The following is an 11723-nucleotide window of genomic DNA, read 5'->3' on the forward strand; positions in this document are numbered from 1 at the left end:
CCTCCCACACCTCAGAAACAGCATCTTACCCCTGGGGCCAGACTAGAATATGGCAGCAGTAAGTGTGAAGCTGCTCTGTAGTGTATAAAACACAAGAATTTTTCCTGAGAGGAAACCAGACACACCAGCAGACAGAATTACTCTTTCACTTTGTGTTTATACTTTTAATTGGACAGCTGGGACACTTGGCTCCAGGCCAGTCTACTGATCTATCTAGAAGTGGACAGCAGCTACAATTACCCTGTCCCAGAACATGCTGTAGCATTCAACTGCTCTGCTGGGGTGCAGCCTCAAACTCCTCCAGCCAGAGGAGGAAAAGAATATGGCTTTTCACATCCTAAATCAGTGCCCAAACAGTTGGCTTATTGAATGTAATCCTTGCCCTCTGGCACATTTCTCAACCTTACTCTTCATTTCCTTTGCTTTTCTTAGAAGAACTCTAGTATAAAAAAAACACTCTCTTGCAGAGCGCAGTACAACCTCGCTTTGTATCCCAGATCATCCCAAGCAAATTACCTTTTCCGGCAATTTTAGTGCTAAGCAACAACCAACACTCAAAAGAGAAACAAAGTTCCCTCCCAAAGTTTGGCATCCCCACCCTGGTGAATAGCTGCAATTTATCACACCTATTCAAACAATCTGAGTGCTACAGTCACAGTAGTAGTACAAGGAAGCTTCAGTATTCTGCTGGAGTCAGAGGTGACTACTGGTGAGATGATCCAATTTTAAACCATCACAAAGTTTGTACGTTTTCATATGGGAGGCGTCAGAGAAATTTACCACAGGTCTCTTGACATACATTTGGTATGAATTATGAAATGTATTATTACAAATGTATTATTCAGTGTGTATTAATGAGCTAATATAAGCATCCTCTGGGACATAAGCCACATATTCTGATGCCAGCAAAATAAAATACGCATCTAACATTAAATTTCAGCATAGGACAAAAAAAAAAAAAAAAACAAACAAAAAAACCCCCAAACAACTGCTTTCCCTAAAGTCTCTGTGAACTATAATTAAGTTAAATTCACATTCTTCCATAAGGTAGGAAAGACCCAATTAGTCTCTTCCACCTGAGGGCTCGCTCCAGTGTATGAATCTTACAATGGAGTGTTACAAAGACAGCACAAGGTTTCATAGCATTCCCTAATCTCCCATGGATTTGTTAAAATCTGTATTCCACACTAACTATGCACTGGGTATGGGGTCTGTTCCCCTGACGGAGCTGAAAAACGAGAAAGTCCACTTCTTGACAGAAGGATGTGGAAAAAATGATGGAGACTGACAGGTTTCTTTCTCCCTGATTTCCTCGTGCAGGTTGCACCTTCTTCTGTAGTGATCTACTGACTCCAGCACAATCTCCCAGCCTGTTAGCTTTCATAAATATAGCCACAGTTTATTTCCACTTGCAACTCATCAGTATCAAGGCTTATGAGAATGAGACCTAACAAAGAATGTCCTTATGAATTCAATGAATTATTAATTCAGTAAAAACATTAATTCCTCATACCATTTGCCAGTAGGACCATATAAGCTATTTAACTTGAATGCAAAACTTTCTGAAGGCCATGCTGTTTCTTTACTAGTCCTTCTACCAAGCAGTTTCAGGGTAATAGCCACTGTCACTATTTAGCTACAACTACTGCATAGATGTTCCTTACTCTCTGCAGAATGCAGCATCTGAATTCAGTACGCCATGGATCTTGGGTGCCATGCCTTGCAATGCAGTGTAATATAGCCATCCTCAGTGCCAACGATGAAACCGGTACAGGCTAAATTCTGGAGAACTTATATGCACTAACCACCTTGCACACAACCACATTACGGACTTCAGAAGCAGCTGAATACTTACAGCCCTCCCCCCCTTCTTTTACTGTCTTAACTCATGTGGCTCAGATGAGAGTCCAGCCTGATCTTAACCACAAAATGAAACATGCATTACCATCATAGAAGATGCAACCTCTTGTCACCATTGCTCTGCTTATCCCTAGATCAGGACAAAGCTATCTTAGCTTTCCTGTAACGTATATCTTGCCAACTCTGTCACAACAGAGAATGATATACAGAAGCTCTTTCTCAGCATCCCTCTGCTTTCCAAGTGTTAAATGAAATCCACAGGAATATTTGTGATGGAGACAAAAATACTTGAAGCTAGACAGTCAGAAGAAGACCGACAGTCCTTTTGCATAAAACACCACTGGATAGTGTTATACGGAGAATACTCAAAAAAAAAAAAAAAAGTAAAAATACAGGCCAAAGGTCCTAAACTGTCATCTCCTTTCCTTCAAAAACCAGAAGCCTCTTTACGCTTCATATCTTGCAACACAAGTGATATCAATTACTTTTTTACTCCATCTTGCTTACAATTCATGGTGCAGTATTCCCATATTGCACCAACACAGGATAAGATTGTAGAGCCTAACCGCATGCCAAGAACAGTGAAAACACAATACCTGGGAGAGAAAGCACAGAAAATTACTTCATTTTTATTATTAGAAATGAAACACATATTTGTGCAGATGGCCCCACAAGAAAATCAACCAGAGAAAACTGCTTCAGCAAAATCACTCGTGACATCTAACACCAAGACAATTGATGATCACAGATCTGCATAAGGTCATAATCACAGAGTTTCCAAGACAGATGCTATTTAATGCACACAACTGTATATTCTTAGTGTTTATGTTGTCAATGAATGATGACCAAACTGCTTTCTCTTATGCTGCTCATGTGGCATTCTGCATGGCTGCTTAAGTTGCATAGGAAGACATAAAGTCAGAAGAGAAACCTTCTGCCAGTCACTGCTATAATCTGCTGAAGCTTCACCCTATTTCAGTCAGACAGTCTATTTCACTGTCCTTTGTTTGCCCGTCCTTCAGGCAGCTTGTGACACTCCTGTGATAAGTCCATGTGTACAGCAATATAAATTGCTTTCAAACAACAATTTGCCTTACTATGTTTATTCCACAAGCTCCCTCCATTTAATAATTTTTCCAAATTCTTAATGAGCTGTACCATTTTACTAAAGGATTTTCTCTAGTAAGAAGCCAAATAATATAATGAGGATGGAAGGGAACAAGAAGTGGAGTGGGGATGCTAAAATTAAACACTTTCCACACATGCTTTATATAGAAAACTAAAAGGCTATGAAACAAGCCTCATCCTCTGTGTAAGGGGTAGGTGTGCATTTATTTACACGATGAATGACAAACTCGGTAAGCTGAAATCAAGGAACAAATCCAATGCTCCCTGAAATTTCACTTATGCACAAAAGCAACCCTCAGTTGGTACCACCAGAACCAGGGTTCTCTCTTCTGCATTTGACCTTACTGTACTTGGCAAAGAGAGGGCATTTCAGGTGTACAGTTTGTAATAATACAGCGGTTTTTGAACTTCAAACACTTCCAAATAGGTCTTTGAGATGACCAGGCAGGTTCTGCTTCTTGCTCACCTTTCATTTTAATGACCGTTTCAAGAGTTGAAAGATTTATTGTGCAGGTGCAGGGTAAATTAGGGAGAAAAAATGCACCTTGACAGAAATCTGTGCACTCTAGGAATTATTTGAGCAAGTGCTGGATGTACTAATTGGTCTGGATTTATACTTGTGTAAGTCTTATTTATGTTAAGTAGGGAACAAGTAAAGCTAAAGGCCACTACATGAAACATGTATTTCATTAAATGAGGCCCAATCCAAAAGAGTATTGGACACAGAAGGAAATACACCATCTGATGCCCAGCCTGTTACATCAATGATAACTAGATGAACTTCAGTTTCTGGAATTCACACAAATAATGGCAACACATGCATTTCAGCCCTCTGTGCTTCCGTAGTGTGTGCTATCTGAGTTTTCTAACAGGCTTTCAATTTGGACAATGGTACTTTGTCTTTTCAGTATGTTCCTTGGAGGGCCTCTGTGATCAAATCAGCTAAACATGCAGGGCCAGATTATGCCTTGCCCTTAACCAGATGTGCAGTGGGAAAGAGAGATATTTGCCTGAACTGTAAGGCTGAATCCAAATACCCTGTATCTGGACCTGAGCAGACAGTACTAAAGTGCTGCCAACTCAGTTCCAATCCCACTGTCCTGATCATGAAGGTTTTTTGTTTGATTCATCTCTGAAATCAATATTGCCAGATCTAAAAATAATAAAGTGCAGGGATTGTGGATTAGATTTTATTTTTTTTTAATGTGGGTTATTGTTTTATAGAAAAATTAATTCTAATGCAAAATAAGCTCCTGTACAAAACAATTTACATTTTGTAGTACCAGACAGTGTAATTGATTATGAATGGAAACAGGTATCATAAGGCCAAGAAAGCATGTGAAGCTTAGGGTTTTATAGTTTTACTGAAAGAAAAAGAATATAAAGAAAAAAAAATAAGCGCAGACATACTATCACAATTCCATGCTTTTCTTATCAATAGTGTTTCTGTTATATATTGATTAATGCTTAAGAATTTATTCACTGAAAGCATGTAGTTTTCACAAGCATGTCACTTTCTCCCTTCTTGTAAACTTTAGTTATTAAGATGGGGGGTAGGAGGTGATCCAGGGACACACACAACCCTATTTTACTTTAAAAAGAAGAAAAAAAAAACCAAACCCAGCAACAAGCAAAAACCCCACAACAACCTCCTTATAACAAGCAGACAACCTGATCTGTACACTCAATGACAACTATTTTTAGGACAAGCATTGCCTGTTTGAAATCAGTCAGGAAGCATCAAAATAAGATCAAGCCAGTTAATTATTAAGTCTCATTATTGATATCAGCTGATTATATTTCCCATAATAGAAATATTCCCCTGTTCACCTGGGGGCAGGGGAAAAAAAGAAAAAAAGATTAAAAAAAAAAAGCAGTGTATCTTTTAGTATCAATGTATTGCCCAGATACAAAGCCCTCTGGGTTGCACTACTTTTAGGGTGATTCTTTTAAAGCTTTTCTTATTTGACAAGCCTTTGTTACTTATTTCAGTGGGCCACATTCAAATCACCTCAGCCAGCTTCCCAGCACAAATGCCTTCACTTATCCTTTACAAGAAGGCTGGCCACTACAACCTCACGTGACATAAGACTGCTGTAAAAATCATAGCATCAACTAGGTTGGAAAAGATGTCTAACCGTTACTCCAGGACTGCCAAGTCCACCACTAAACCGTGTCACTGAGGGCCTCATCTGCACATTGGCCAAAGGAATGTTTTGAGCTTTTTGAAATACCAGTGAAAATTGCTATTTGGAAACAAGCAAGCATTATCTTTTAATCTTTGACATGCAAATATTCAACCAAAATTGACAGTACAATATGAAACTGAAATAAAAACTTCATTATTACACCCAGGTTAGCAGTGTGTCCCCCAAATGAAGCTGAAAGAAACACAAAAGGAGACCAAGAGCTTGAGAAGATACCCTAAAAGCATTGAAAAGTTCGAAGAAAGAGATGGGCATTTTCAAAAGCACCAACATTTTCGGGGGGAAAGGGGGTGAAGCTAGCAACCTGGCTCTTAAAGCTGAACACTGTGGGTTTAAAATGCGGGTGGTGCACCTTACATAAAATACTCCCCGCACAAAGGGAGTTGGGGAAGTAACGAGTACTCCAGCATCCAACCGCCGGCCCCGCATCACCCACGCGGCCCTGGGGGGCGGCAGGCCCGACCCCTCAGTCACAGGCCCGGCTGCCGAGGAAGGCGGCCCCACACCAGCCCCATCGCCTCCCCGGTGGCCCTCAGGGGGTACTGGCCTCCCCGGAAGGCCTGCATTTGCCTGCCGGTCGCTTACCGGTGGTGGAGAGGACGGTGCTGGCGAAGAAGAGTGAGGAGGTGAAGTCCCAGTTCCAGTTGCCGGAGGCGTTGCTGAGCACCGAGACGCCGTAGTTGCTGGCTTCCAGCACCCGCAGCAAGAACTGCTCCAGTTGCTGCTCCGAGAGGCAGGCGTGCTCCTCCAGGAAGCGCTGCTTCAGCTTGCCCAGCTCCTGGCGCAGCAGGTCCTCGTAGGGCAGCTCCACCGAAGAGAACACGACGGCGCCGAACACCAGGTAGAGCAGGTAACCCAGCACCAGGAGGGCGAAGCACCAAGCGGAGCGGTGCTGCTCCACCAGACGCACGCAGGAGCTGCCCGCCAGCGACTGCAGCATCTTACCGAGCCGGGGGCCGGCTGCGCCCTGGGCCGGGGGCTTGAGGGGGACACGGGGGGAGCGCGGCCGGTACGGCCACCGGCTGCCCTGTGCCTCTGCGGCCGCCTTGAGGCGCGGAGCGGCGCTGATGTGGCGCTCACGTGGCCGCGCGGCGCAGGTACCCGCGGCTGAGGGACAGCCTGCTGCCGCCAACCGACCGGCCACAACGCCTACGTTAGAGCGGCGTTTTCTCTCGTCTTTACGTTTCTTGTCACCCAGCCGTGCGTGACTGGGCCCAGCTAGCGTTCAATGAAACCGACAGAGACTGCCCCTTAAGACAAAAGTGTCTGGAGGCTGCCTTGCCTCGCTGCTCACTCCCCCGAGAGAAAGCCCCAAACAGCAGTTCCTTCCTCGGATCCGTTTGTTTTATTCTTCACATTTCTGAAGGTGCCGGGTGAAGCAGAAGAAGGTAACACCACAGACACACCGGCGTGAGGTATGGGGCTGAATTTCAGACCGCGGGTGTGATGCATTTAAGGAGGAATCCTGACGGTAGGCGTTAATGTATTCCCTCAGGTCTGGGACATAACTTCAAAATGAGGCCTGCCTGACAGTTAGAACCAGGTGGCCGCCATAAATCTCATCCAAGCTAAATGAGCCTTTGCTTCTGTGCTGGGCTCCTAAAGATACCTACTTTTAATGATACGTTACCTTTTTTTAGTGCTCAGGGCAGTGTCCACAATGAATTCAAATGCACTGTTCAGCCAGCCTTCTGTGTGGCCCAAACCAGTGATCTTCTCCAATTCCACTTCAAAAGCTTCTTTCTCCATCCACCTCAAACTCTGGCCAGCAATCATACAGTTAACCTGCAGAGAAGTTCCGCTACCACATGAAAAAGAGCAGTGAAAATTGTAGCCTCCCAAAGTGGCCCTTAAAGTGACTAAAAGCAGCTTCCTTGGGTAAAAGAGAGAGAGGAGATTCCCTAGCCACATCCTGCAGGGCTCTGCCACTTCCCTTTCACCTCTCAGCTGATGGCAACTTGTACAATCCCAGAAACAGAGTAGTGGCTTGTAAATTAGAAACTTACTGGGCTGAGCCAGTGAGTTCGGACAGAGTAAATCATATCCCATAACCTGTGTTAAGCTGTGAGGTACACTGTAGGGACTGTTATGGGAAAAGGACAGAAAAACAAAAGGCACAAAACAATTTTTCATCCTAGAAAATTAAAACCAATGTGTTAACGTTTCCTTTCATACAACAGCTACACTAGGCTGTGGGATGGATCTGGCATGGCAGAACAGCTGATCCAGTCCCTGGCCCATTCCCTGCTGCCAGCTACCGCTGAGTTGTTCCAGGGGCTTAACGCCTCCCCATTCCCCTTGTTTCACGATCAAAATGTAAATGTGTTCATGCATGCAAAAAGCAGCTGCTTAAATGCTTGGTCAAATAGCGTGCTTTGGGGATGTGGTAGGTACGTATGAGACAGGCCAAGCAAGCAGACTCTCACTGCTCTGCCAAGGGGACATGTGTGTTCTGGCCTACAGATGCACATCTGTCATGTGTGTGCATGTGCACCTTTTGCATGCACGTTCGATCACACATATGGGGAGGGGACACCCTGTCCACTTAGGTGTTTTGGTAGGAAGACACTTTTCCCCCATGGCTGAACCTCTGAGCTGTTGTGAGGTAAGTGGTTCCAAAGTATTTATTGCATATAAATTGTAGCACTGAACAGAAGTGCAGCCCAGTGAAATTAGGGGAGGGGCTTGAAACAACCAGCTGAAGGAAATCCATGCTGTATGTTATGAAGTTAATTTACAGGAGGACAGATATAGGCAGAGATGTCACGTCCTGTCAGCAGCTTTCATCAGTGTCAGTGTACTTCTAAAATGTTTTTTTTCTGCTATAAACCAGTGATGCGTAGGAAAAAGGCAATCTAAATCAATAGCAATGACAATTAATAATGGATACTGCCTGAAAAAAAATAATGTAATGCAGGCGCACTTTTGAAGAGAGTATTCCAAATATCTTATTGCATCACACTAAGGCAGCATGCATTTAAGCATTGTTACAGAAAAAGAGGTCAAGGAACTTCAATTTGGTATGCTTGGTTAATTCCATCCAAATACTTAATCACTTGTCCCCTCAAATTCCAAATGACTGAGTACCCTCATCTATAATATAAAAGCCATTAAAAACAATATGTATGATATACGGGGCTCCATTTTGATCAAATGTACTTAGTTTGCCAGATAAAATAGGTTTCATAATACTATCTAATTTATGACAACATCTGGTATGTACAGTTGCATCCATGATAGGGAATGGGCATATATTTGCTATAAAACAATATTTTCCCAACCTTCAAGACAAATATTTATTTAAAGGTTAGAAAATATTTGCCTCAGAACACACCTCCCTTCAGTGGTGATAGGAAACTGTGGCTGGGCAGCTGAACAGTTTTATTTACTGGCTGCCTTCAGTTTTCCATTTTTATGAATCACTCATTCCCTATTTTTAGAAGTCTCTCACATTTAGAGGTTTGCTGGGCTAGAGAGAAAAGGAGGACTCTGCTGAACAGAACTTGCACTGCTCTTATAACTCAATTTTTCCCCCTCAGGTTTGGAGGCATGGGCCAGGGGAAACAATGGCAGAGCAGTACAGCTGTGTCACCAAAGTGTTCACATTCTTGATTCCAAAGCAAATGTCTGGACAGTGAATTTTAGCTGGCATTGTTTCATTCTACTGTGATCATCCCTCTTAATAAAATGTGAATCCAGTTAATAAAGCATACCACATCATGGCATCATTCATCTACTAGCTACCTTCAGTGATTACTGGGCTCCTTACTGCTGGAGAGGTCCAGCTGTTAGCAGAGAAAAGAAACCCACTCTTGGTAGCTACTGGTGCTCTCTATTGCACCAAACTCCCCTCTGAACTACAGAAAATGCAAGTACAAGCTGCCTATCTACAAGTGTAGAAGAGAAGACAGGCACTAATTTGTCCATGGAACTGAGGGAGAAACCATGTTTATGTGCTGGGGTACTTGAAAAGTGTAAAGGAAGTGACTAGTCTCTAACTCTGTTGCCTGGGGAGACAGGACAACTCCCTTATCAAATCACTGGGCTGGCGGCTTCTCTAGTGTAGTCCAGAGGCTGAGAAAATCCTGTCTCATACAAAAGAAATGTAAGGCATCTCTCAGAGCTGTGAGAATCACTGACGTTTTCTGTTAGGAGAGGTGAAATTGAAATAAAGAAGTGTTGTGTTGTGTTTGTGGCAACCTATTCTTCACTGAGCTTTTTGGTTAACTGAAAAAAATATCTTATTACTGACACATTTCTACTGAAATGCTGTAGTGCTCCAAACATGGGAAGACAAGGAGATGGTGGCAGGCTGGAGGAAGATGTTAGCCTGGTGACAGCCAGAGAGGCAGACCACTTTTGTTCAGTGAATATAAATGACATTAGACAAAAACAGTAGCTCAAATGAAAAGCAAGAATGGCTCATAACAGTGCCCAGAGACTGGCATATGCTGAGCAGCATATAGCAAAGAGGAGATTTGACGCTGGGACTTTGCTGCTGTCATGACTGAGCTCTAGACCCTGAGTGGGGGATGTGAGGAAACACCCATGTTTGGCACTGTTACTGATATCAAGACAATAAATTGTTTTCATCACCAAAAAGAAAACCAGAAAGTGACTCAAATATACAGAAAGTTTCAAGTTGACTGAAAGTTTGGTTAGTTTGGGGTTTTTTTTGCTTGTTTGCTTGTTTGTTGCAAAAAAGTAGTTTCATGGCAAAATAACAAACATTTTGACATCAGTCTTAGAAGAAAATGTAGCTCCTCTCAAAAAAAAAAGAGTACAGTTTCACTGAAAAACCTGAAGTCCTGAGAAGCAGGGTAAATAAAATCAGTTACTAGGCAATACTTGTCCAGACAAACCTGTTCTGCTCTGTAGCATGAGCTCATGATACAGTGAACAGAGGAGGAGGAAGTGTGTGTGTGGGGGGGGGGGGGGGGAGGGGGGGGAGAGTGGGGTGATCCAGGACAGTGTGGGAGCCTGTAAACAGTTATATGTGGAGAACGTGAAATAGTGTCATAGCTGTGTCACCGTGGCAGCTGAATATTGAATAGCAATAGGGAACCAATTTGTCCTTCAGGATTTTTCTTCAAATTTGGCATGAGTATAAATTCAGTGGTTATAGCAAGTATAAAGTCTGAATTATCTGTCCTAATATGTACATGAAAGCTGGACCATCATACACTTCCTGTTTCAGAAGAAAATACATCCAAATGGTTGTTTCTGAACACTCCATTTGTGGACTTTTGCAGAAGTTAGTATAAGATTGTCTAGTGGCTCTGACTGAATGTAGTGCCCCCTGTGTGGGCAAGCAGGATGTGGAGTTACAAGAGTCACATCCTCACAGACACCGACACAATGTAGTTAAGCTGAGAAGCAGTCAGATGGGTTGCCATATGTTCTCTTTCTGATGGGTAAGGTGTTCTATTTCAGCTAAAGGGAATCATCTAGATTTGGGTCAAATAATGTGAATGCTATGAAAATTGAAACAACACATCCTGACTTCATAGAAAAATGTCATCTTTGAAGAGGGGATTTGTTCCCGTCTTAATGTGGCAGGAGGATGGAGATGCAGTAGGATTACAGACATATTTAGGTCTTTAAAATTTATGACCAAGCAAACTGGTGACAGTAGAAATATTGCTGTGGAAGAAAGAGTCAGTGAAGTCTGTGTCGGTGCCATTTCCAACATCCTGCCTGGCTGCATTCTACTTGAGATGAGGAGAGAAAGCTTGAGATTTAGTGGCTTTCTCAAAAAATCATTTTACGCTGTTAACTTAATGGTGCAACACTCTCCACAGAGGTTAAGACCACTGATCTGTGGTAGCAAAAGAATGAATGTGTCTGGTTTGGGGGCTATATTTAGGGGAATGTTTACGTCATGGAGTAGTAGTATTTAGAATGAAGAAAGTTTATATGCATGGTCAGGCACAATTTCTTTCTCGAGTGAGTCATGCCGTGTTCAGCATAAATGTAATTTTCCTTAGGGTTGCAGTAAGTATTCATATTTAACCAACAATCTCAGTGTCTGAGTGGAATAACTGATAGATAACTGTTTTAAAAAGATAAGAATTGTATATCATAGAAAAAGTTATTTTACGTATACTTGCCATCAGGTTTACCCAATGGCATTGCCCGAAATGCAAAGGAATTTGGTCATTCTAAGAGGTACAGGTGCAGTGAGAATGAGAGCTGCATGTATGTGCATAAATACAGTCATGTACATAGATATATGTTTTTATATAATTATGTATATAGTGTGCTTCCTCAAGCTTTTCTTTGTTACATTCTAAGTTGTGCCATATCTTTGTAGAAAGGTAATTACCCATGATTTGTAGGATTGTGTTAATGCTGAAGGAATGTAATAGCTGAGAGCATACAGGATGTCAACATGACCTTATTAGAGTGTTACATTAAATAAAATTAAGTGCTTTAAATAAAGTGACCTTGCCTTCTTAAGTCCTGTGGCATTCAGCCAGCAGAATCACTCCTTTTAACCTCTTGTTCAAGATGCTGAAAAGAGGAAGA

At 42.5% G+C, this 11723-nt stretch overlaps 1 protein-coding gene and 1 long non-coding RNA gene across 3 annotated transcripts in view; one reads left to right on the plus strand and one right to left on the minus strand.

The window, feature by feature from the left end:
* The window catches only part of KCNK1 (potassium two pore domain channel subfamily K member 1), a 32902-nt gene extending 26174 nt beyond the window's left edge, over window positions 1–6728 (minus strand). The window contains exon 1 of the mRNA XM_065680259.1: window positions 5781–6728. Coding sequence (XP_065536331.1) covers window positions 5781–6135 — 355 coding nt within the window. The 5' untranslated portion in view covers window positions 6136–6728. The remainder of the gene's footprint in view (window positions 1–5780) is intronic.
* Window positions 5579–8920, plus strand: LOC136014993 (uncharacterized). 2 transcript variants are annotated; one of them, XR_010613022.1, is made up of 3 exons: window positions 5579–6045; window positions 6562–6666; window positions 8735–8920. It is a non-coding gene; the product is annotated as an uncharacterized LOC136014993 (long non-coding RNA). The 2 variants fall into 2 exon arrangements; XR_010613021.1 differs by having other exon boundaries at window positions 6562–8920.
* Window positions 8921–11723: the final 2803 nt, after the last annotated feature.

This window comes from Lathamus discolor, chromosome 5, assembly GCF_037157495.1.
Source record: "Lathamus discolor isolate bLatDis1 chromosome 5, bLatDis1.hap1, whole genome shotgun sequence".
Taxonomy (NCBI): Eukaryota; Metazoa; Chordata; class Aves; order Psittaciformes; family Psittacidae; genus Lathamus; species Lathamus discolor.